The following is a 27,230-nucleotide window of genomic DNA, read 5'->3' as shown; positions in this document are numbered from 1 at the left end:
ACGGATGCATATAGCTCAGCATCAGCGTTAAAGACAATAAATATTATTCAGTCGCAAGCTTTACAAATAAGTTGTGGGGCATTCAGAACATCCCCTATTCCAGCAATGCAGGTAGAAATGGCAGAAATGCCTTTGGATGTTAAGGTTACAATTAAAAAAGGTCATATTGGAGTACAATAAAGGGACACAAAGAGAATCATTCAGTGAGAAAAGGTCCTAGAAAAGTGTGGAAAAGGAGAAATAAAAGTTTTGGATGGAATGTAGAAAAAGAAGCCCAGAACAAAATAAATAATATGTCCCACAGTGGTAATACCATCTATACCTCCATGGCTTTTCCCTAAACCATATGTAGATTTAACTTTGAAAGAAAAGATGCAAACAAAGGAAATATACATAACAAAGTATATAGTGGTGAAACAGCATCTAAATCAGGAATACTACAATAGCATCCAGATATTTACGGATGGCTCTAAGAACCTAGACACTGGACATACAGTAGCAGCATTTTACATCCCCCAATTTAAATACAGTATTGAAAAGAGAATTACAGATTATGTTTCGGTACAGAAATGATTGGGATTTTAATGGCACTTCGATGGGTGGAAGAAGTTCGACCAATGGACGTAGTGATTTGTTCAGATTACTATTCAGTTTTAATGAGTATAAATAGTGGAAAGTCAGCCTCTAGGAAGGATATTTTGTATGAAGTGCTACAAAACCTGTACAGAATATGTAGAATAGGAGTAAGTATTTCATTTTTATGGGTTCCAGCACATGTTTGGGTAGAGGGTAATGAGGAGGTGGATCAGCTGGCAAAGAGATCTTTAAAACGCAGTGTAATAGACATTAATGTATCTCTGAGTAAATCTGAAGTTACAGTAATAATAAAATCTGCTCTAAATAAGATCTGGCAAGAGAAATGGGATAAGGAGACAAAATGTAGACATTTGTATAAAATTCAAAACAAAGTTGGGGTTGAGAGAAAGAAATACGGAAGTAGAAAGAAGATTCTATTATATCTAGGCTCCGAATAGGGCATACATGACTTAATTACTCACTGTTTACCATTGGGAAAAGGGAATCAGGGAATTTTGATAAATGTGGATTGTCAGAAACAGTTGAACATGTGTTGATTCAGTGCTCAGGATACAACAGAGAAAGAAGCAATTTTATTGAAACATTAGAACACGTAGGTTGTTTGACTATATTGACAGGATATATATATTTAGAAAAAAAAAATCTATTTAACTATAGTTAAATAGATTTTTTTTTTAAATATATAGATAAGTTGCTTAACTTGTTGACGCTTCACACTCCTGTCCAGTTGGTGGCAGTAAATGCACCTTTTTAGCTGGTTTGCCAACCGCCATAAAACTTTTAAAGAAGTTGTTATTACTGACACAATACAATGATGTTTGAGAGAAAATGACATTGAGTAGATAACTAGAGTTAGCTTAGGCCTATGTTGAAGTTAGCTAACTTTACAATTAAGCAAGCCTTATTTCAAAAGATGATTTAATTTATTTTACTTATAATGAGGCAACTATTAGTTGGACTTTAATCCATTGCCCTAACATGTAACCATGAGTCTAATGGCAAATTGTTTGATCAGTAGATGCTGTGTGATTGATTATGAGTGCAATGGTCTTAATGCACAGCTGCACTACTTCCTGAACTTAAGCCAGCTCCTTGTTTCCTGTCTGCCATTATTGGCCAAATTGATTAATTCAGGTGTGTCTGATTATTGTTGCCGTGACTACTGAGGTCAGGCACACCTGCATTAATCAATTTGGCCAATAATGGCAGACAGGAAACAAGGAGCTGGCTTAAGTTCAGGAAGTAGTGCAGCTGTGCATAGAGCCCATTGCACATTTTAGAGTGGCATTTTATTGTGGCCAGCCTAAGGTACACCTGTGCAATAATCATGCTAATAAACATCTTGATATGCCACACCTGTGAGGTGGATGGATTATCTCGACAAAGGAGAAGTGCTCACTAACACAGATTTAGACAGATTTGTGAACAATAGCCTACTTGAGAGAAATAGGCCTTTTGTGTATAGTACATAGAAAAAGTCTTAGACCTTTGAGTTCGGCTCATGAAAAATGGGGGCTAAAATAAAAAAAAGTGTTGCGTTTACAATTTTGTTCAGTGTATGTTGTTTTGTTATATGTGACAGCAGTCATCTGTGTGGGGGCTGCTGTCTTTACGTTCATTTTGTTTATATCATGTTTGTTAATTTTATGTTTATTAAAGTTTTTGAATGTTTGCCAGTTCCCATCTCCTTCATTTCACATTTCACCTTGCTACAGAGACATAGGATAAAAAAAAAACAACAACCTTAATTTATGAAGCACATTCAGATGGAAAATTATATAAAATGATTTAATTTATAATTTAAAATCAGTATACATTTGCAGGTTACTAGGTCTAGTTGGATGAGTGATCAGATTTGTGACTTCTTTATGACTGGATCTCAGCAAATCCCAACACACAATAACACTTCCTCACATCTGCACTTCTATTGTTTTGCCACAGTGCGGACATAAACCCATTCAACAAAACAAAATTTCCAATTCAGCTACACACAGGGAAAATTTGACCATTTTAAGTTTTAAATGAGAGAACAGAAAGACTCTGTTCGACTGTTAAAACAACTGGACAAAATATTATTTAGTGTCGATAAAAATTTATTTTAGACACACAAGGACCAGACAGTTAAATTTAGCCTGTTTAGAAGCTCTTTTTACATTTAAATCTCTTAAATAACATTTACAGAATACTAAACTAACTTTTTTGTATATATATATATATATATATATATATATATATATATATATATATTCATGTACGACTGTAATATTTCACTTATCTGTAAACCTTACAGAAATTCTGTGACTTTTGTAATGTTCTGTCATGTGTGAAAAGCCTAAACTCAACATTTGGGAGCTACATAAAAGGATAAAACATTCTAACTTTCCTTTTAGATTGATTTTTTTTAGCATGCTATGATAAAGTGCACACATAATGTGTAATATATTACAGCATATTTATTAAAAATTCAAAGTCAAAGTTGAAAAGATCTCATTCAATTATTTTGAAATGAATGCATTATTTCAAGAAAAGCTTAAATTCTGCCTAGCCATCACATGAAAACATCCAACCATTAGAAACAAGTGGTATAAATGACCACATTTTAACAAATGCATTCATATTAGCTTAATAATATAAGCTATAGTTATACTCTTTATAATAAAGTTATTCAGTCAAAAAAGTCAATAAATACACTTGAGAAAAGTCATCATCACCTTTCTCCTCTCTATGAGACTGAATGCATGTAAATCCACAATTTACAAAAAAAAAAAAAAAAAAAAAAAAAAACAACCTTTGCAGTAAATGTACACTCTGATTTTTATATTAATGGACATTCATTGCTCTGTATATAATGGGCCAGGGTTCCGATTAACCTGAGAATGTGTGCTCACGCTTCCACATATCTTTCTACATGCAGAGTTTCCAACAGGGAGCTTCTTCATTGGACTGCAGACAGTGAAATGTATCAAATATCAGTGACTGCATCATCCATCCACTTCAGGTAGTGCTGGCTTCCATCATAAATAGGAAAACTGATGATTTCTGGAATGTCATATGGATGCACAGCTCTGTGGGACACACATTGCCCCAAATTGAAATAACAGATTAAGAAAATAATTCATTCAAAAAAAAAAAAACATTCACATTAAAATAACAAGGAAACATACTTATCTGTATTGTACACTACCATTCAAAAGTTTGTGGTCAGTAAGTAAATTGAAATTAATACTTTTATACAGTAAGGATTGAATTGATCAAAAAAGACAGTAGTTACAAGACTCGACTAATGATGCTGAAAATTCTGCTTTGAAAAAAACATTTTAAAATATATTAAAATAGAAAATAGGGATGCAACGGCACACGTATTTGTCCCAAACCGTTACGTTTTAATGCATGTCAGTGACCGGCGATCAACACTTGCAGCAATGCAACGCTGTTTGCTAACCCCCACAACAGGAAAAAGCGCAGCTTTTACTTAATAAGTCCACAAGATAGTGCACACACTAAATGTGTCTTTCTGCGTTCACTAAATGCTTTTTGGTTGAACAAACTGTAAATTGCACTACTGTCTGTTCAACATGAAAATAAACCAAGCAAATGTGCCTTGAATGAGGCAAAAGTGTTAGTTAATAGTTAGTTAATAGTGAGAATTGGACCTTAAAATAAGGTGTGACCGTTTTTTTTTTTTTTTTTGCTATGGCACCAAACTGGTATTGAACCGTGACTTCAGAACAGAAAACTATCCTTTTAAATTGTAATAATACTTCACAATATTACTCTTTTTACTGTAATTTTGATAAAAAAAAATGCAGACTTGGTTTTAAAGCAGCATTATGTGATTTTTAAAATTTTGTTCTCGGGGTGCCCCTACAGTTGGGAAACAGTATTGTCTTCTACTACTGTCGTAAAATCTGTCATGGTTACACTAAGCTATACACACGTGCATTTGTTGACAAGGATACTCCCAAACTCTGCAGAAGGAAGTTCTCAAATCTTGGGCAGGCTGCCAGCGCTGCATATGAAATGTCTTCATCCCAGGTACATTGGCATATATTTCAGCATGTCACATGAATTTAGTTTCATGGGCTTTATTTTTTTCAAACATCAAAAGATCGCGTAGCTCACGTTTACAAGCCAGCGTCTTTATAGTAACGTTAGCCTGTTGGCTACTGTTTTACATAAGGATATGCTAATTCATTTCAATGTTTGTGTCGCAGAGAATAGCCATATCGTCAATATTATAATATCAAGCTACCATAGATGAATCTGCAAATTTGAAAAAATCGATTTGGATTATAGCCTGCCCTGAGGCAAGACACTTTCACCAGAAAAGTAAATAACAAACATGACTATCAGCTTGAAGACATAGTTATCCTGACCGATTATTTTGTCTGTCTAATCATGTATTATTTACTTGCAAGAATGTAGCCCCTACCAAACTCAGTAATCAGTATACTTTCACGTCTCAAGCTGGCGCGAAGGCCTGCCCCGGCTCTACGGGGATGCTTGAGTGTGTTAAGCGCCCTCAAAAGAAAGCAATGTAGTCTACATTGGATATGGCGAGGGGCGGAGCTACGTTATACAACACATTGTCAACAGTAAACTGATCGCGAGCACGCTCTGTTTCTGACATACTTCACATTTGCTAGGCGGGGGAAATATTAGTATATATATATAAAAAAAATAAATAAATCACTCGTTCGCTCATTTTGGCGTACACTATAGATGAGTGGCACCAGCGAACTAATGCTGGACCAATATTGATCCTCGCCCAGCCTTTAATTTTGCCACTCTCCCTTTTTCTCTTTCTACTGTCCTCCGACAAAACCCTCTTGGTTTAACTTGCTGCTTCAGCCATGACAACATACAGAGGTCCAACATACAGAGGTTTTGTTTTTCAAACAAAAACAAAAAACGCTCGTTGGGCTCTCGTGATGGAATTTGAGGAAGTGAGGGAAGTGATGTATAACGAATTTTGAGAATTCAAATTTTGTCGTTCTTTTTGTGCTCGGGTTCCTACCCGCTACCCGAAGTTACGTAGTGCCAGTAAAAGCGATACAGACACTAGCTGTGTCCCAATGTGAAGGCTGCATCCTCCGAAGTCCGTATTTGAAGGACGCTTGGCCGTATTTGAAGGCCGATTGCGTCACAGCCGTGCGACGAAGGACGTCCCTATTCAAAGGCTGCATCCGCGAAGGCCGCATTTAAAGGCCGATTGCGTCATCGCGGTGGGATGAAGGCTGTCCCAATTCAGTTATGCATCCTCCGAAGGCCGTATTCGAAGGCCGGTTGCGTCATTGCAGCGCGACGAAGGCTTACCTGATTCAAAAGCGACGCCAAATGCACCCTTCGTTTCCCCGTAAAAGGAAGGATACATAAATGGACACTTTGCGGTCTATCCTACCCGATCCTACCCCATAAATCATTGCGCGGGTGACGAGAGCATTTTTATTTAAAAAAAAGGGTGGCCAAGTGTTCAGTGGTGGACGGCAAATTCACATTTAAATGTAAAAGTATTATGTTTTTATTTACTCAAATAGCCAGAGAAACCAGTGTTAACAGCCAAAAGTTTGGGGTTTTTTTTTTCGTTTTTTTTTCTTCTTCTTATTCATCTTAACTCATTCGTCAGCATTGCATGGTTTGGTCAAGTGGAAATGTGAAAACGGCTTTTATAGCCTTGTATTGTATTGTATTTCTTGTACATTGTATTTCTTTCTTATTCATTATTTCATTATTTTATGCAACTGTAAATGTGTACACAAAAGAGAATTCATGGCTCTGGATATTTGTTTATTTTTGTAAGGGTCTCTGAGTGTTTGCAAGGTTGATACATTTAAACTATAATATACTTTTGTTTTGTGTCGTTTAATGTAAAATGTGTAGTGTTGTTGTCCTGTGAGGGAAAAAATTAGGCTACTTCACATTTGTACATGATCGCAGTGTGAAGTTCCTTACATTCTCCCAGACTCCCACTGGTTATTTTAAAAATTAAAGTAACAAATGGTTGGTCCATTGTCACAATATTAACAAATTGTTGCTAACTTCAACTTCGTCCCATTACAAAGTGCGCACCTGAAGCGCTCGGACCGGTCTAGCCTGCGGAGGATTGTTCTTGTCGCCTAGCAACTGTGACTGACAGCTGACGACGACGAGTGGGAGTAACGACGTTTGCACTGGACTTTTTATATCCAACTGGTTTAAAATATTCAAATAGGATTAACAGCCTGTATAAATATATTCACCATGGTCCATTTAGACAATAAAAAGAAAACCCTACAAAATCGCATCAAGGTACGATTAACATTTGAATAGGCTATGGCTATATATGTGCCTATGTTTTATCATTATTATTTTTTGGGCTATTTCATTACAATATTTACATAGGTTAACACCCAATATTTGAACAGTTTACAGTGTAATCTGGCTATTCAGGACGCAGCCTCTAGCATTAAACCAGCTCTGGCCAACTCTTCAGCCGAAAATACATGACTCGAAATATTTTTTTAGTGGTTATGTGAATTGAAATTATGTGATTTTATATACATTGCCCCTCATTTAAAGACAGGAAAATATAAAACATAAAATTTCCAGTAAAATATAAAACAACAAAATGACAATAGCATGTCTCCATAGCTGTTTACTCAGTTTCATTAAATGAATGATCAGGGTGGCAGCTGTTCTCTCGCTCCGTTGCTTGGCGCCAGGAGCAGTAATAGGGAACACCTGGTTGCGCAATTAGGAAATCCCACAAAGGCTACATGAAGCGTCCTTCGAAGGCCAAATAGGCTGCATCCTTCGAAGTCTACAGCCTTCGAAGTACGCAGCCTTCACATTGGGACACAGCTACTGTTAGGCGACCTGTCATTCAACCTATTGTAAGCAGTGGCGTAGGCAGAAATTGTATTTTGGGTGGGCCAGTGAAAATGTGAGTGGGCCTACAGTTTTTCATAGAAAAAAAAATTACTTCAATAATTAACCTTAGAGAGTAGAAAAAATTAATAGACGAACTGCAAAAAAAAGTTACACCTTTATATTCAGCAAATCATCATGTTCAACCAACAGAGCTCAGTAAAGGCTGGACAGACCAGTGTTGGCAATAATTTGTCTATTTTATTCAGGCTAGTCAGCAGTGCAAAGACAGTTCATCCGAAAATAAATTAAGCTAAAATAATAATATCGCAGTTAGATCGGCAGGTAAACCCGCGAGGAGAGAGGGAGCAAGAAGCGGCCGCCGCCAGCACCTGACTAGCCTTCTTCTTCTGCTATGAGTTTTCCTGTTGGACCCCCCAGCAACCATAGCAACCTACAACGTTCCGGAGGGTAGCTTTCTATAACTTGCTTCGACAGTTACATTTTATTCGGGAAACGAATTAAACACACACAGCAGTCAACAATAAATCAGGTATATATTAATATATTTTCTTAAATACATTTGAATAAAAAAATAAAAATAAACTAAAAATGTATTTTTATCAAACTGTTCAGGGCGGGCCAGTGAGTAATGTGGGCGGGCCAGTGCCGCCCTGGCACAAAACTGGCTACGCCCCTGATTGTAAGTTGATGTACCATCTCAAGGGTTTTGGAAAAAATATTATAAAGGTTGAAAAAGTTACTTAGTGCTGCTTTAAAAACGTAAAAAAAAAAAAAAAAAACTTACATATTTATTTATTTTGAAAACATTCTAACCTATTAATGGATATGCTCTGACTATTCCTCATGATGACAATTTCCAGAATAATCCAGAACTCAATAGACTTCAACAAGTGTCACTCAAATATATGAGGTAACCAGTATGTTATGTACATGTATTTTGGCCAGCTTACAGGTACCACAAAGGAAGAAGACTTTCCCTCAGACCGAGATGGTCTGATGACATAGAAACTGCTATACTAATCTAGAAAGCCTCAATTCACTTTGCTCAACATGTTTGATATATCAGCCAATTGGTGTCTGACCTGATAATGCTGATTTGATGATTGAAGCATCTCTATATATTGTGAATAACACCACAAGCTACTGTATATCGCCTATAATGAATTGAAATATTCAAACATTTAACCATTTGTGTCTGTTTACATGTTTATCATGACTAATGTGCAAATATCTTAGGTCAAAATGAAGAAGTTTAAACAATGCTGACAAAAAAAGTACTTGCTTTATGTAAGCCACAAGTCTCTGGACCAGAGATGTTCTTGTCCTCACAAGCTGTTAAATAAATGACAAATTTAGTATAAATAACATGTTTATAAGGTAACATGTTTAAAATTGCATCACCATTATAAGATACAATATACAGGCTAAAATATTACAGACATGAAAGATGTATAGCAGCAATCCCGAAATAAATAAAATTAGGAAGGTTGGCCAAACAGTATGCATGCATGCATAGTCACTCAGAATGAATGCAGAGCTACTAACTACTAACCTTAACCATTATAAATACAGTATGCAACACGTGCATACACTTTATAACGTTACATTAAAAACATATTAACATATTTAAAATATAAAACTATTTGATTTGAATGATAAATCTGAAGTTTGAATAAATATAGCAACACACCAGAAGAATTTCTGTGGCATCCCGAATATCTCCTTTCCAGTAGTACCTGAAATTAATGAACAATTGACATTTTAGAGGAATGATGACATTTCATAAATGTGTAAATTTAATACTTAATCTTGTAAATCTAAATTAGTTTAAATAATTTAAGTAGTAATCATTAGAAAGTAAAATATGATGGAAATGTCAGTGATTGGTTGGAGCACTATTTATTTTGGTTTTGAGTGGTTGGTGAAAACAATTGCATTGTGTGCATATCTCAGAGCCTAGGCTGCCTAGTACAGAGACACGTTTTTTTGACAGCTGGCTTATGGGGGGCAGCTAGCGGATCATTACGAAAGATTAGATGAATGTGATAATTTATGTTTGGGCCTTAAATCCCTGATACAACCTTTAACTTTTAAAATATATCTCTGTATGTTGTGGTTAAACTCGCTGGTCTTACATAGTGGTAGTGCGAGGAAATATATTCACACATGCTGCCAGCCTTTTCTCCATGATGCTCCTAACAGAAAGAAGAGAGACAGAGAGAATATGTAAAGGCTAAAATATTATAGACATGGAAGATGTATAGCAGCAATGCAGAAATAAATTAAATTAGGACAGTTTTCCGAACAGTATGCATGCATACATAATCATTCAGAATGAATGCAGAGCTACTAACTACTAACCTAAGACTATAGCAATATTTTGCATAAAAAGATACAGTAGCTTTCAATCTTTTAGTTTGATTTTGGGTGTTGGCTCAGAAATGTGTGCTAGAATCTGTGTTCTAGCGGACTATGGTAGATTTGTGTTTTCCATCTCATTATTTGGCTTTTAGTGTTTAGTTTAGGCCCTTGATTGTGCTGTCATTGCCTAACCAACTGAAAACATCCCTGCTGCCTTTCCCCTTTCCTAATGCTCATGCCATGACCTCATACTACCTACTGCAACATTGGCAAAGCATCATTCCATACTCCAGACCTTGTGCACTTCTAACATTCTTAATACGATTATACTTAAGACTGTCACGATACCACACACAGGAACAAGGATCGATCCAAAAGCAGTGTTTATTTAAAGGGTAATCCGTACTCACAAGCAGTCCAGGCAAGGGTCAAAATCCATATAAGCAATCCATACACAAAAACAAGACAAAAACAGGCAAAACCACATAACTCCGAAGTGGTGTGACAAATAACGAACTCTGTAATAAACACCAAACAAACAGGGTATTTAACAAGAACTCACAATGAATAAAAAGGAACTGCTGGGTACAATGATGATGGGGAACAGCTGAGTGCAATGAACAGTGATTGGTACAGACAAGGATTGTGGGGAATGCAGTTCATGAACAGGATGACACCGTGGGGAAGAGGAACTCAAGTGGATACCAGGGATACACCAACCAGACACTGTGACAGACAGTGCATATTATGTAAACACATTCACCCGTTTCCCTTTATGGTCAATTTCGTCCAATTCCGTTATGGAAACACATAAACCCGCTCTGTGTGCTTATTGAAGTGGGCATGTGTGTTATATATAACAGGAAAGTATGGAACTTCTGTGTTTGGACCTACGCCGGAGCCTCTACGCTATAGACTACACGTTGGTTTTCATTTATACTTCTGCATTGTTGTCCGCGTTGACGTGCAATTACACATGCAGAGGGAGCATGTGAAACCAGGGGAGTAGTTCTAGCAGACCAATCATATCACCACTTGCGTCCGCGTAGAATTGATGCCTTGTTACATTTTTGGAGAGGAGCATGTCAGTGTATGACGTAGCGACGCTGTGAGTTTGACGCAGAAGTATAAATTGGGCTTGATAATGAACGACACCTATGAGACGCACCGGTCTCGCATCTCTCATGGATCGGCGAAAGCATAAAGGAGGAGCGACGACAGTGGAGAAAGGAACAGGCCTGATTTTACATTGTGATTTTATGTTCCACTTTGTGTGTTGTCCGTGAGGGGCTGCTGGCTTATACTTTCATTTTGTATTTATTTATTTATTATTAAACTTGTTTAATGCTCACCAGTTCCCGCCTCCTTTTTCCCATTACAACTGAATTAGTTGTAATTACAAATGACATTACAAAAACATTACAAATGTAATAGCAAACCTTATCTAGCTTTAGGTCTACATCGCTAGAATAATTACTTTAATTAGGCTATTATATATATAAAATGTTATGTTAGTTACCATTATATTCTAACTAGCTATTTATAACTTATAGAAAGGGTGCAACGTTATGAAGTTACATTACATGTATTGCAAAATACGTAATGATTTGAGGACCAAGTTTGTAGTAAAAGTATGGGCAGGTGTTGGTCAATGTAAATATTGTTGATGTTTCATCTCTACTAGTGAATATGCCATAACTGTTTATCTGCCGTCATCAGTGGCTTTGCTTACTAGCCTGCGTGTTCGTGGCAGGCTCCACTGTGGGGTACAAGCTTTGGAGGGAGGGCTGTAGCACACCCGAGAGCAAGGGGGTGGGACCTGTAAGTTATGCTTGTTCAAATTTTCAGGCTAAAGGCCATTGCACACCGAGTCTGAAATTCGCATCCGAAATTTTCGCACGTTAAAAAAAAAATTCGACCTCACGTTATGTCAGTCACGCCTGCACACCGCCTCCGAAACTTTCGTCCGTCATAAAATTAATCGGATCGGGTTCGATTTTCTGCGTTTTTCGCATCCAGAGCCAGCATTTTGAGAGGTCTTTTAACAATTCAGGGCCGGGGGGAGCTCGTCCTTAAATCATTGCACATATGCGCCGTGCTTTCAGTTTCGGTTTTCAATTCGATCAAGTGTTTATGTTCTCTTCTCTATATTGGATTATGAAATTAATAAACCTCCCCTTTCAATCAGATTGAAATTTAGGATCGAATAAGGTGTGATTGAGCAGCCTATTCGATAACTAATGTATTATTTGGGCACAATATTAACAATAACAGCCTATCTGTTCTGTCTGCCCAGCGCTTCCAACGGGCCGCGCGCGGGTGTGTGTTTGTCCGTGTGTGTGTGTCCATACCTGGTCCATTTCAGACACACTGCCAGTCTCCGTTCAGAATCGATTGGTTCACGGAAATTGGTGGTCTTGTTTTTAATAGGTGGCTCCAGAATCGCTAGCAAAGCATCAAACTGTCCCACTGACATTCTGAGGTAAATTTTGAATCGCTCAGGATAAATTCGCAACTCCTTCTCTCGGCGCAATTTCAGGATTGGATGGACGTAATATTTTCTCTTTCTTCCCTTTTCAATAAGAGAGAGGGCAAAAATCATCCTCACTGCTTGACGAATCCATTTGGTATTTTTGCGTTTTTTCCCGCAAAGGTTTAAGAAATACGCAACGGACTCGGTGTGCAAGGTTTCTATGCGTGACGAATTTTTAAGCTGACGAACACGAAAATACGCATATGAATATTTCGTGCTCAGTGTGCAATGGCCTTAAGTCAATGTTTTCTCAAAGCTCCCTACTGCAGCTTAAGTGCGTGTCATGTCTAGTTTAAGTTTTGTTTCATGTTACTAGTTTTGGTTTTTGGTTAATGTTTCATGTGATCCTGCCATGTGCTTCCCTAGGCTTTTGTGACAAGTTATCATTAGTTAATTTTCTAATCATGTTCACATCTGTCTCTTGTTTAGTGATTAGTCTTTGTCTTTGCCATGTGTCTGTGCCAAGTATTGTTTGTGTATCCACTGTGTCTGTCGTGTCGGTGTTGAGTCTTTGTTTTGTATTTTGATCATGTTTGGACGTAAATAATGGATTTCGTAATAGAATACTTGACCCACCATGAACCAAGCAGCTTGTTTGCTTCAACTTCATCAAGCGGAAAGAGCTATTGAGGATTATGTCAAGGATTTCATGGATTATCTGCCCTGGGACACGATTAAAAAAAAAAAAAAAAAAAAAACGTGTTTTCGTTATGGATTGGACCATGATCTTGCTAATGCTAACTAATGCCCTCTGCAGAACACCTTTGTACGCTATGTCAGTATATTGACTTTATTTTGTTTCTATGTGGTTCAATTTTCACAGTGGGGGAGGCAGAGGACTATTTTTTGACTGATTCTTTTCACGTCCTGCCTACCGAGCCTGAGCCTTTTCATGTCCCTGGCTTCCTGAACTGCCGGCACCGCCCAAGCTCCACTCTCCAAGTCTAATCTCCCTTCACGGGCCTGTCCATCCCTCAACCAAGATCACCCTCCTGGACTCTTGGTGTGTTTTGGTGTCTTGTTTTGTTTGGGCGTATGGGCCTGCCCATAGAGAGGGGATCTGTCATAGTTTTGAGTTTTATTTCATGTTCATGTTTCATGATACTAGTTTTGTTTTTTCGGTTCATGTTTCCTGTCTTAACAAGTGCCATGTGCCATCTGTCATGTGCTTCCCTATTCTTTTGTGTCATGTTGTCATTGTTCAATTGTCTAATAATGTTCAGAGGTGTGTATTTAAGCCCTTGTGTTTTCCATGTGTCTTGGTCAAGTATTGTTCATGTAACCACTGTGTGGTGAGTGTTAGTTTGTCAAGTCAAGTTGTGTCATGTCACGTTATGCTTAGTCAAGTCTTTAGGCTTGTTCGACTTCATGCAGCTCTGCGCAGAACGATGGGCGGCTGACTTGAAGCAATGCATGCCGGTTAGAAATTTTGTCCGAATTGAATGCAGCACTGACTCCACATGACTGTGACATATCAAAGTACCGTGAGAGCGATTCGAGAGTAGCCGGAGGACAAGCTCGGATTACGTCTCCACTTCATTGATATAGGCTTATTTTGAACTTTATTCTAGTTCAAACAGATGAAGCAGTAAAGTATTGAATGAAAATGTGTATAATATATCTGTGTATTTGGCAAATATTGCATTTATTTCACTTCAGCTGTGGTAAAGTATGCAAACACCACGTGAGCGGTCACTACGGGAACCAAAAAGTGTCCAACTTCACGTCTCAGTTTGCAGCTCCTCCCCGCCTGCACACGGCTACTCGCCGATCGTTTACATCCAGCCGCAGCTGATGTCAAACACACCTTTTGTTTTGTATGTTGATCATTACAGCGGTTTGAGTTGCTGGGTTATTTGTTTGTATGATGTAACTAATGGGTTAATTCAACAAGCTGATTTTTGGGAGTAATCAGCATATTGGTGTGTACACTGTTAGACCTTACCAGGTTTTTTACAGTAAAATACTGGCAACACTGTTGCCAGTAATTTACTGTAAAAATGCACTAAAACTAATAAGTTGTATTTTTTAGTTAACTTGAGTTTTAGTGCATTTTTACAGTAAATTACTGGCAACAGTGTTGCCAGTATTTTACTGTAAAAAACCTGGTAAGGTCTAACAGTGTATGTAAACATGCTCAGTAGTGCATAATACTACATTTTATAGCTACAGTACATTCAGTATTATTTTGATAATAAACAACATATAGTCTTTAGAACAGGGGTTTGCAATTGCAACCTTGTTTATCATAAAGTGTCATTTTTAGGTTTCCAAGTTTATCACTGTTAATCACATAGAAAACAAATTAATGTCAGTGGAAATATGGGTGCATATAATGATGCATTTTGAAAAACAAAGGAAGCTTTCAGAATGCAATGCTATTAGGCTGTAACTCCAGCAACATACAATAACAATATGCAGAATGTCCAAATGCATAGTGTTCCTAAAACAGCAGGCAAAAAAATTCCCAGATACAGTAACTTATTACTTCCAGCAAGATTCAGAAGTGCACACCCAATAGACATTTAACTATGCCATGAGGCCACAGGAAAGGATTTGTGAATGGCAGTGGAGCAAAATTCATATGATTTAGATTTTAGAACAAACATTTTAACAGTCACAAAGCAAAAAAGAGAGCATAAGATTATATATGTAGCGTTAAAAAAACAACAACAACATAAAAACATTAAAAAAAAAAACAATATTGTCCCTGTTGCAAAACAATGTGATTCTCTAGCTTTATCACAGAACAGGTAAGAGGGACCTTGTCCTTAGGTTGGAACCAGCTTTGTCATCCAGGCATTCAATAAAAGTCTTTTAACTAAACTTCCTTAACCACTGTTGCGTTGATGCATATTTTATAATTATTAAAAAAATAAAACATAGAAGTGCATGAGATCATAAAAGTTTTATCAAAAACTTGGAGTGAGATCACATGCGGTTAGGGGAGGAGCCCAAATGAAAAATACAAATGCAGTGGCAATAATTAATGTATGTTTTGACAGGATATCAAATATTACCCAGAGCACTATGCTTTAATACACGTAGCCTTAATGTAACTAGAAAGACTATTAATACAGTATAATATATAATTCAAAATAAAATGAAGAAATACATCTTCATTCCTTCCCATACCCACCCACTAACATTTCCCTTATGTATTCGGGTAATGTAAGCTAGCCAAACTGAGCCAAAGCTTCTGGCCTGGTTGCAAAGTAGTTGTAGAGTTTTTGACTGCATCAATAACATTGTACACGATGGGCTATATCTTAAATGTTCTAGCCTAAAAATGTTAGACGAGCTTTCTTCCCGTCTCCATCACGACTTGTGTTCGCGCGATGTTGTTGGTTACCTAGTAACGATGGCACGATGTTGGCTATTGAACGCAATCTGTCCGAGAGATACGTGCTGGCGGCAGGAAACTTCACTTTGTGTGCCTGCGCCTCGTATACAACGTTATATAAAGCTTACTGGACAACTTGGTTGACGTTGCCTTTTCAGCGTGAGAAATACCCGGTGAATGAAATAACACGGCCAATGTGTGAGACCCTGAAGGATATTACAACGCTGTGAGTGACAACCACAAAGAAGTATCAGTACTAAGTAGTGTGTCTGTTTCACAGATTGTGGTCTAACGTCTTCATGCTCAAAAAGAGGAAATGGAAAAAAAAAAACCACATATAGGTTCAGTGACAACCATAAAGAGGTATTGGTACTAAGTAGAGTGTCTGTTTGTTTCACAAATTGTGGTCTCACATCTTCACGTTCAAAAAGAGTAAATGAAAAATAAACACATAGGTTCTTTAAAACAAACTCTACATGTAACGGGGGTGGGGGGGGAGGAGTCTCTCGCAGATCCTCTGTTCTAGACTGGCCGCTGGCTCAAAAACACGGCCATAGCGGTAAACTTGAGGAACACCCATCAAAGTACAAATGTCAGGAGGCGTTGCGACAACACGCGACTGTCGTGTCGGACAAGTGGATCTCTACCGTAACAACATATGTTAGATCTCATTAAACGACAAATTAATCACGATGTACTACTTTAAATACAAATACTCCACAGCGACTCTAGGGGTCGCTGTTTGACAAAAACGGGATTCCTGCCTGGTGTCCTGCCTGGTGTCCCTTTAAATGCCCACAGGGTGGGGTTGTCATCTTCTTTGGTCCTCAATTCTCATATACACATACAGTATGTCGGTGTCACATGTGTGGTTATGTGCTGATGTCAATATTAGGTCCCACTTTATATTAAGTGGCTTTAGGTACTATGTACTTACATTGAACAATAAGTACAATGTATTATTGTGTTCCTGTTGTATTGTAAAACACTTTTGCTGCTATTGAGGTGTGATACGGGTAAGGTTAGGGACAGGTGTGGTGGTATGGGTTGGTTTAAGGGTAGGTGGTGTGAGGGGAGGGTCAACTGTGTAAATACATTTGTAATTACATTAAGTAATTATAGCTATAAATATATGCTGGTATTTTCAAAATATAAGTACAATGTAAAAACATGTATGTACACAATAAGTCTATTGTATCAAATTTTTAATATCAATGTAAGTATATAGTACTTAAAGCCACTTAATATAAAGTGGCACCCAATATTTAAGTAAGGAAGTAAAATTAATTAAAGTTCTAATATTCATTTAATAATAAAGCTAGCCTTTTAATAATAATAATTTAATACATTAATGGGACAACCGAGCCATTTATCGTCTTGATATTAACAAAGGCATCAGCCATCTGCAATATGTCTGACTATCGTCGATACACGTCACTATCGTCGGGACAACCCTGTTTCTGACGCTCAATATATCTTTCCTTGCTTGTGTTTGCGCATGTGTACTGTACCTGCCAATATCTCTAGCAGTTTGTTCAGTAGGACAGTTGAGAAGCAGCACAGAATGATATCCGGCCACAAAGCCTCCTGTGATGGCAGAATGAATCTGAACACCCAGGGTCTTCAGCACAGGGTATAGGGCAAGCGTCAGGACTAAAATCTACACATAGATAGGTACACAAAAAAGAAGGACCATTTAGAGAGAATAAAGAGCATTAATGCAGTTACATGGAGTACAGTACTAAAATAATCTAATATCATGTATGTCCATGGCTTTTCTAAAATGTGTGTAAATAATGTATCTTTTCGTGTTATTGTCCAGGTAAAAATGCAAAAGAGAATGCATTGAAGAGCTGCTCTGAGAAAGGGTTACTTATATGTTTAAAATTAAAGTTAAACATTTTTCCGAATCCTGATATGACTATATGTAATCAGTGTCATTGGAACAAACTACTATTTTCTTTTGGAAATACTGTAGATGCTTTTGCCATTATTATACTGCTTTTTTTTTTTTTTTTGCTTTTTTTTTTCGGATAGTAAATTAACTCAATTCTCATTTATGCATAATAGGCCTATTTATCAGAATTTTGAGTCATGCAAATACCATAAAGAATACAGCAAATACAGCGATCAAAGAAATGGATAGTTCACCCCAAAAATGAAAATCCTATCATCATTTACTCAAGTTAATGTTATTTCAGACCTGTATAACGTTCTTCTGCGGAACAAAAAAGATGATAGGCTTTAGAAGAATTTAGAAGAATACAACATTGGCCCCCATTAAATTTTTATTACATGGGGCAAAATAAATAAATAATTTATCTAAATAAAAGTAAGTAAATAAACTTTCATTCTAATCCACAACTCATAAAGAGATCAAAAGTATATTTTATCTCACTGAGTTCTGGCAGAAATTCAGAAATGTTGTGAAAGGTTTCCTTAAAAAAATTACATAAATGATAAAATGTAGCCTAGCCTATAAATTAAATTACTGATTATCACAATGTTGCAAAATTGCAGCATAATAACTGGCAAGATCATCTACTTCTACTTCCATAAAAAAGCAGAAGGTAAATAAAATTAATTTCTTTGTTTATTCCTATTAAATGAATATTCAGTGTGCGGATTCTGAATAAAGACTTGGCTCTAACGAGAAAAAAATAACGTGGTAACTTGACACAAACAGAAACAATATAGAACTTTGCAAGCGAAGAAACAATCCTCGACTTCAACTGTGAGGATCGGACGGCCCTCGTCAGCTGATCTTGAAGAATTAGGCTGCTGAATAAACGCATTTTTCAATGCCACAGAGGTCCTACATGCATTATCGTGATCGATGTGGAAATAACAGTGAGGGACTATCCCGCGATGCCCTGACAAGATTATATAATTTGCCACAACATGTAGCATGCTTGTTCAGCTCTTTGAGAAACAGGCTTGCTATTCAGAAGTTGGTATTATAGCCTCATTATGATTTAAATATACAGCCTACATTTCGCTAAAGCTTAACACAATCTCTCACACAAAATAGTAGTAGCCTAAATGATGGCGATATTGGAGCAGAAACCCATTTTCAAACAAAGTTCACATCAGGCACTTTTCTTTTTAAGAATTTTTTGCGTGAGCTTCTGATATTTAATAGCCTAGTTTTCCAATGAATTATAAACTGGGCAATTCAACAAGTTTTGGCTGTACGCCACTTTAAAAGGCAAAGTGTCAACAGTCAACAATCTGGCCATGTTCAACTTGCCAAGCACGTTCTGCTAAAGTCTCTTAAATGTCACGTGTCAAGAGAAATAAAACTGGATTTACCACGCAAAAGACCACAAATCCCGATCGAGTGACAGTCGAAGACATGCCCTTGGAATTTCGCTGGAAGAAGCAATCCGGTTTGGTCTCTTGCATATTTATTCGACGAGGGTAAAAGTTACATCGCCCGTCAAGTATCGGCGTCTGTGCGCAAAACAGTTCGCAGCCTCGCAGGGTGTTCAGCAGGTTCACTACAACACATCAAAGTGCGTCGGGCAGTACGGGTCTCTGGGCATTTCCTAAAAGCGGCTGCGTGTCGCGCTCGATGCTGATTGAGTGACGCTCGTATCCGGATACGCCGGGGCTTCCAATGAAGAGCGGAGCACGCGGGTCTCATCATAAGAGGATTGAAAACCTAATCACCTTAAGTGCTGCTTCTGACTGTTACAATTGTTTTGTTCTACAATTAATGTCATGCTTGTTCGATTGTTTATTAATATATTAGTCAGTATGTTCACAAAACCCCAAAACCCAAACCCTACAAGTCAGGCTAATATTTGTTAACCCGATTTTATATTTTGTGCATTGTATGAGCTTTAGGGCTTTATAGGGCTTTAACATCATAAGTTACTCAGTGGTTATTAATTAACTTTTTGTGTAGCCTAACCTAGATTTTTTTTTTCCCCTGACGTTGTTGAAAAGGGCAAATGCATCGTGTGCACCTGACAGACTCAGCAAACTTACGCTAAGCGTTAATGATTGGGCCTGCTTGTTTTGTATTATTTAAACACCATAATAACAGTGGGGATTACAAATAATACAGACACAGTTGAAGTCATACGGATACAGAGTCTTCAACAACCTCTAGATGTCGCAATATGTTGTGTTTTGAAAATATTTTTCATTAGGCGAAAGCACAGATGTAGGCCTAACATTACTCACAAACAATGCCAATGAATTGTTTAACTATAATAGTAAAAAGTAGTTTAATCAGCAATATATAATATTAGTTTAATCAGCAATATATAATTGTTTTCCCTCTCTGGTGAATAGGTAGTACGTACATACTGTATACAAAATTGATGGCACCCCTGGTAAATATGATCAAACCCAGCTGTAAAAAATAAATCTGCATTGTTTATCCTTTTGATCTTTCATGAAGCAACTCAAACTTTCACCCTCACTGTCCACTAACGCAATATAGACACACATCTTCTTCCTGGCAGATTCCTAACCATAGTTGATTGGAATTTCTTAATTATTGCCCTGATGGTCAAAATGGGGATTTTCAATTCTTTAGCTATTTTCTTACAGTCACTTTCTATTTTGTGAATCTCAACAATTTTTTGATTCACATCAGAACTATATTCTTATATACTTTCACTTTAAATTTTGTTTGTCTGCTGTTATTGATTTATAACAGTCAAATGAACAAAGAAAACTGTGATCTGATTGTTAATCAACTGTGTTGGTTATGTTTTGACATAATCATGCTGTGATCTGAAAAATGAAACTTATTCAGATGATTTGGTTTAACTTGTAAGCAACAGCTTTGTGATTCTGTTGCATTACATTACAGCATTATTGTGCGTAACAGCATTATTTATTGGTGGCATCCAGAATACACTGCAAAATGCTTTAAAATTGTCACCATTATTGCGAATCACATGCTGATTCTTGATGTCAATTTCTTGAAGTTTCAAGAAATTATTTGGATTACATTGTAAAAGTTAAGAATATTATGATTTTCAATGACAGTGTTGTAACAATAAACAATAAAGTAAATTTAACTCAGAAATTGGGCTCTACTCAGGTCAAAAGATTGTGAAATAATGACAATGTTAAACAGCGGGCACCATCAAATCACCTTTTCTCTTTGTTCATTTGGCTGTAACAGAAGTGGAAGTACAATAACCGAACAAGTTCTAAAATAAATGACTTAAGGCTCAAGAGCCCAACTAAAGCAAACACTGATCTCCATAATGGTAACCAATTACGATGTTCTCCTTCAGAGATTCTGATGTTATGGTGACTTCAAAAGAAACACAGAGTTGCTTTAGGCTACTCATTGTGATAGATGATTAAAGGAATTTGGCATTTGTGTTTTCTCATATTTAAACTCCTGTGAAAGAAGTCATGACTGGACAATTTCATGATCCTAGTCACCCTGATGTGCTAAAAAAAAAAGGTAAATTTTAATTGGGAATATCCTTCAAAAGTATTTTACTCGCAAAATATTCTAGGGGTGCCAAAAATTGTGAACTACAGATTTTTTTTTACTGCAAAATACACTGTAACAGTTGCATTTTCTGGAACTGAATGAGCGAAGGGTTTTGGTGGAAGGTTTTCCTAGGAGGGCTAGAAAGACTTTGAGGCCTCAGGCTTTATCTCAATCTTTTGCAGGGGCCCACAGATGATCCAAAGAGGCCAGCTGGGGAGATGGGCGCGTCAAGGAACGCGGAGCGCTACGTTCCCGGAATCTCCGATAACATCAGCCATTGGTGGCGAGAGAAGCCATGTTCCTGCACAATGGGATACAGGCACATAATGGCCTGTGCAGCAGATTTCACGGAGCGAAGAGCCAGGTCCGTAGCGTAGCGTTCCTCAAATCCGGCACGCTGATAGCTTCCGGTCCTTCCTTATCCAGTTTTCAGAGAAGGTCGGCTTGGAAGATCTGCAGTACGGCCATCGAGAGTAATGCCGATACAGCCTGTAGTGGCGGTATAAGCACGGCTGTGCATAGCGGAAGTAGTGCGGCAAGCTTTAGAATGTAGCGCCATCTTAGCTCACCGTCCAACAGAGGGCGGACAAAGATTGGCCGATACAGCTTCTTCTACTGGAGGAAGAGAGTGTTATCCTCTGTCTTTAGCACCATCCACCACGGAGAATGCTGCTGAGACAGAGGTATGGGGTCCCTTTGTAGGACACATCGATCCAGTCCCCTAGCGTAAGATATTACGCAGTATGAGAGAACCTCTCGTAAGAGAACCAAATCCTTTAAATTGCTGATGCCTGTTTTATTTGATAATTAAAAATAAAAAAAATCAGCAATCGGGGTGTTTGTTTTTTTGTTTTTGTTTGTGCGTCAGACAGAAACATGGGAAATATTTAACCTTTGTGTATGACAAACCACTGACCCAATTCCACCCTCGACTTCCTCCATATTCAAACCAAGTTTACATCCTCATATTGATAAATTAAAGCTAACAACTTTATGCAGTCTTCACTGGTCTAAATTTTAAGTACAATCATACATTTATGAAGACACTTTATAAGCCCTTATGGCAGAAAATATAAGCAAAATCTGGTGGGTGTTGAGGACATTTTATCTAAAAATAGCATTGTTTTTCATTTAAACATTGAAACATGTTCCTCATATTGTATGTGTTTGTGGGTGACAAAAAAAAAATACATTTTAATTTTTTGATTTTTGAATTTCAATTTTTGAATACATTTTAAACAAACACAATTTTAAAAAAGCTACATTAGCAAAAATGTAGCTACAGAAGCTTACAAGTAGGCAAAAAGCCTACATGTAATTAAGAATCCGTGTAAAGTTACAGTAAAAGATTTATCTGTGCAGAAATCAATGGGGGCAAAAATCACATTGGCAGTTACACACTCCTCACCCTCAAGAACCATCAGACATTCAGACGTGACCAACATGAAGCTTTCTATCTCTGCACTTAGTAAGTGATTTATCTTCAAATTTCATGTTTATTATGAATGAATAATTTATTTCTTTTCATTTCCGTTTCCTCTTCAGAACATGGTCATTGATAACAGAGCATATTTAAACAAAAAATAATAAAAACAAAATCTCAGAAGAAAAATAATATAGAAAAAAAGGAGAAGGAAGAAGCTAACTTATATTTACCTTCCCCTTTTACAAATCTAGATTTGAAACGGCTACTGTTTTCTCTTTACAAAATATCATAATTCATCCTTTTTGAGAACAAAAAAAAAAAAACATAATCATTTGCAGTACATTTTATCTAAAAATAAGTCACGCAATACAATTATAACGTGAAAAAGAAAAACAAAAATAATAAATAAACAAAAAACACAAAATGTAATAGACAATAATATGGATATTAATGGAATGGCAAGAAACAGACTGTATAATTCACATCATCCTCTTGAAGAGGAAATGAGACATATGTCCCAGTCTACCTTAAATCATACTTTTCTAATATAAACATTTTAAACCTTCTTTTAAATTGCACAATATGATTGCTTTCTTTAATTATTACAGGTAAATTATTCCACAGCCTTACCCCATTGACAGATATGCACATGCTTTTGAGTGTGGTACGTGCAATTGATTGGGAGAGATTTTATCTCTTTCCTTAAACCATTTTTGAATATTACTCGGAAGTACTTTGTTTTTAGCTTTGTACATAATTTGTATAGTCTTAAGATCCACTATGTCTTCAAATTTTAGAGTTTGCAAAGTTAAAAATAAATCATTTGTATGTTCATAATAACCAGCATTACAGACTATTCTAATTGCCTTTTTCTGCGTTGTGCATATTGTCTTAAGGGTGGTTTTATAAGTATTGCCCCACACTTCTGTACAGTAGTGCAAATAAGGAAGAAAAAGCGTGCAGTATAAAGTATACATTGTATCTTGATTCTCACTTTACAAAGTATACCATTTATCCTTGCCAATTTAGAACTAATATAGTTGACGTGAGGTTTCCAGCTTAGTTTATGATCAATTATTACTCCTAAAAAACGAGTTTTCATATAGACTCTTTCTAATCTGGAATTATCACACAGTACTTACTTCAATACTTCAGTACTTGTATATTATTATGTAATACATAATGTTTAGCATATATTGTTTTCTGAATAACCGTGGATGTGCTTTTCTTAATCACTCAATTTAAGGACTGCGTATTATTTATGTAACCCCCGTATTTCTTTTCGAATGTACACTGTAGTTGCACTGAGTTGCATTTATTGGAAGGTCTCTGGAAAGCTGGTGGAGGTGGTGGTCAGTCCTGGAGATAATGCTACTCTACACTGTGACTGTGAGTTAATCACAGGACAGGAAATTCAATGGGTCAAGATCTGGTCTCCACAAATCCAACAACCTCTGACCATCTCTGCATACAAGAGCCTTTTTGAACCCATTCCTCGATTCTCTCTGTCCTGGAACAATACTTCAAAATCCTATGACTTAGTGATTGAGAACATCACTGAAGCAGACCTTGGTCTCTACCATTGCTCAAAGGTAGAGACCAAGATGACTGAAGAGGATGGAAAAATGGCAGAGAAACAATGGTCCCACGCTGCCAAAAATGTTATAAATCTCACTTACCGTTCGACTGGTAAGCTTGCTTCCAACTGCAAACATTCTGTAAAATTATATATATATATATATATATAAAAAACACTGAATAATTACTAAAGCAAATAATAAATAAATAAATAAATATAGACTACTAAAAGAAGAAGTATAGTCCTAAAAACACTTAAAATGCCTAAATATATTAGATTTCTTTATAATTACTTTTTTTAAGAGGGTTTTTATCATTTCCACCTCTTGCACTTCTAAGAAATGTTTACAGTAAGCATTGCTCTAGTTCAAACAGTAGAACATTGCACTATCAATGCTATGGTCATGAGTCGATTTCCAGAGAATGGATGAACTATAAAATGTGGATGTTTCTGAAACTGCCATAAATGATGTAGGAGAGAACAGGGCACAACCGAACACTTTTTGACTTTCTCAGTTTGATTAATTCATGTCTAATTATGTGGTTTTATTTCATTAATACAGTTGTATACATTTTTAGAATTGTAATTTTTGAGTTTGACAATGAACAGACCGCAAAACACAGATACAGCATAGTTCAATACATAATAATAATAATAATAATAATAATAATAATAATTTCTGAACATTGACTCTCAGTCTTTATTCACATTTTTCTCATGGTTTCTCAATAGAATTCATGAACGTATAGAATAGCATAGTTATAGGGGCACCATTATCAGTGTTACACTCTTACACTTTGCCAAACTGGGTCTTCTGCTGGTTAGATCAGCATTAAAGATATGATATAATAACTGTTAAATAATAATAATAATAATAAAAACAGAGATGAAAAATTTACTTGGTAAAATTTTACTTTTGCTGTGGTTAAATAAATGTTCAGTGATATCTTCCAAATATTTATTTTATTTTAATTATAAAATAAATAAAATATATATTTTTAAAAAAAATATTTATTTATGTTAAAATAAAAATATTTTTTTATTTTAAAATAAATAAATAATAATAAAATAAATAAAGATTTTAATTTAGAGAAAACAACCAATGAGTGAAATGAACAGAGGACAATTATATGAAAACTTAATATTAAGCTTAATTCATTAACCTTGCTTGTGGTCATTAATTAATTCATCAATCTTGTTCATTCATCAGTTATTCATCAATCTTCTCCTCAGAAAGCCCTTCTGAGCCGGTCTGTGACTGCTGGCAGTGCTGGATGATACTTCAAACATTGTGTCCTGCATGTTCTCTTCTCTCGGCCATTTTGGCTTTTGTCTGTGGATACAGCTGCTGCCTCAAGACAGGTGAGATCAGAACAGTATCTATGCTTTGAACTTAATAGCTGTACCATCTATGTTTAAGGGAATCACAATTTTAAAAATAAAATCCTATTAGAGATAAGACCTTTTGACTGTGTAATTTACAGTGCTAAAGGAGTCTGAACCTCATCAAAGCAGCTCTGAGATGCAAAGACAGTTGAGCCAAGAAGAGGTAAACTTATTTTTTATGTTTAAACTGTAGCTCATATGCAGAAAAGTGCTAAGATATGAGTCTGAAACAGTTTGAACAGTGTGCAATTAGCTAAATAATGATTTTTGAAAATTAAATAATTAAAAATAAAAACATAATATGAAATATTGTTCTGAACCCACAAGAAGCTGTTTTACAATCACAAAATGATTATACCACTAAAAACAATGCTATAAAAAAAAATGAATAAAAATGTTTCCACAGGATGTCCATAGTGAAGTTTGTTATGCATCACTGGACATCCCCAAAGGAGGAAACCAACGGAAAAAGAGCATCCGATTCCCAAACTCGGACTTCAGTGTGTACAATGATGTAAAAATGCACACTTAGGTGAAGGATAATGTACAGTCAGCTGGACATATAGCAAAATAAACCCAAATTTCATTGAAAAAATCAAGACCTATAAATTATCCACAATTATGGTTATCAAACAAATACATATTTGAAATATTGATGTTGGTAAAATAATTTTGTTATATATATTCTTAAACATATTAAATGTGTATATATATATATATATATTTTTTTTTTTTTTTCCCATTAATCCTCCCTTGTCTGGCTAATGGTAGCTATTCCATGCAATGCCTAAACTTTGTATTTTGAGCACTTCTTGCCTCTTCATGATGACTCGCTTGCTGCACTCCTCATTTGTAAGTCACTTTGGACAAAGGCGTCTGCTAAATGACTAAATGTAACAACACACACACACACAAAAAAAAATGGAAATAAACAATGGAGCGATATGAGAGATAACACAGTTTAGCCATCATTATGCTAAAACAGTTTGATCAGATTTTCACAATTTACCATTTAAAATAAAGTATTCCAAAAATCTGTTTGATTTATAATCTACAAATTTTGTAGAACACTGTGGTAAAATTAAGACACCAATGTTTATACTGTATAAATATACATGTATTTTATCCATAACACATGATTAAATATGAGTGCTGGTACTCTAATATAAAATAACTAATATAATAATATAACAATTATAAGAGAGCAGTTTATATGATGACTAATGTTATACAGGCCTACCTAACAACCATATAGGCACTGGCAGTGTTCATATTGTAAGCAAACAACATCTCCACCAAACCAGCAGGAAAAAAAGAAAAGAAAAACCCGCTTAAAAAGCAGTTTTCTTTACACGGAAAATTTGACATCTTTGTTTTTGCAGATAGTCAAACTTCAGATGCATGCAACATCCAGACCTCATTTCACTGACCCCATTTCACCTGCTTACTTCTTTCATCTAATCAGATTTACAGCTTCAAATGTTTCCACAATGCTTTTGGGGGTCAATGAATGTAGAAGAAATTGTGTGACAAAACTGATATTCTTTATAGGAGATGTTTGTATAAAGCACATCATGTAACATTCAAAAACAAACAAGATAGAACAAACAAAAAACAATTCATTTGAGAGTTTTACATTTCTTGTTGAATAATTAAATCTTCTTA

The 27,230-nt window shown here is 36.2% G+C and overlaps 2 protein-coding genes across 2 annotated transcripts; one reads left to right on the top strand and one right to left on the bottom strand.

The window, feature by feature from the left end:
* Positions 1-3,030: 3,030 nt before the first annotated feature.
* LOC120469946 (protein CutA homolog) lies at positions 3,031-19,259 on the bottom strand. Its single transcript, XM_039659273.2, has 6 exons — positions 19,017-19,259; positions 17,216-17,364; positions 9,603-9,662; positions 9,158-9,203; positions 8,750-8,799; positions 3,031-3,662 (listed from the first exon to the last, which is right to left on the bottom strand). The coding sequence occupies exons 1-6, from the start codon at positions 19,107-19,109 to the stop codon at positions 3,560-3,562; spliced, it is 501 nt and encodes a 166-aa protein (XP_039515207.2). The 5' UTR covers positions 19,110-19,259; the 3' UTR covers positions 3,031-3,559.
* A 247-nt stretch (positions 19,260-19,506) lies between these two features.
* Positions 19,507-26,812, top strand: LOC120469945 (uncharacterized). The gene is made up of 5 exons (XM_089130264.1): positions 19,507-22,642; positions 23,900-24,289; positions 25,413-25,541; positions 25,664-25,728; positions 25,972-26,812. Exons 1-5 carry the CDS (start codon positions 22,543-22,545, stop codon positions 26,095-26,097), a joined length of 810 nt encoding a protein of 269 aa, XP_088986390.1. The 5' UTR covers positions 19,507-22,542; the 3' UTR covers positions 26,098-26,812.
* Positions 26,813-27,230: the final 418 nt, after the last annotated feature.

The sequence above is a fragment of the Pimephales promelas genome, chromosome 4 (genome assembly GCF_988280905.1).
Source record: "Pimephales promelas chromosome 4, fPimPro1.hap1.1, whole genome shotgun sequence".
In the NCBI taxonomy this organism is placed as follows: Eukaryota; Metazoa; Chordata; class Actinopteri; order Cypriniformes; family Leuciscidae; genus Pimephales; species Pimephales promelas.
This window is presented reverse-complemented; position numbering and strand designations above follow the sequence as displayed.

Coding starts and splice junctions, on each gene's coding strand:
- LOC120469946 (XM_039659273.2), bottom strand. CDS start 19,109: ATGCAAGAGACCAAACCGGATTGCTTCTTCCAGCGAAATTCCAAGGGC. Junction 9,663..17,215: donor ACTGCTAGAGATATTGGCAG/GTACAGTACACA, acceptor TCTTTCTGTTAG/GAGCATCATGGAGAAAAGGC. Junction 9,204..9,602: donor TTTCCTCGCACTACCACTAT/GTAAGACCAGCG, acceptor CATTAATTTCAG/GTACTACTGGAAAGGAGATA.
- LOC120469945 (XM_089130264.1), top strand. CDS start 22,543: ATGGGGGCAAAAATCACATTGGCAGTTACACACTCCTCACCCTCAAGA. Junction 24,290..25,412: donor TCTCACTTACCGTTCGACTG/GTAAGCTTGCTT, acceptor TCTTCTCCTCAG/AAAGCCCTTCTGAGCCGGTC. Junction 25,542..25,663: donor CAGCTGCTGCCTCAAGACAG/GTGAGATCAGAA, acceptor TGTAATTTACAG/TGCTAAAGGAGTCTGAACCT.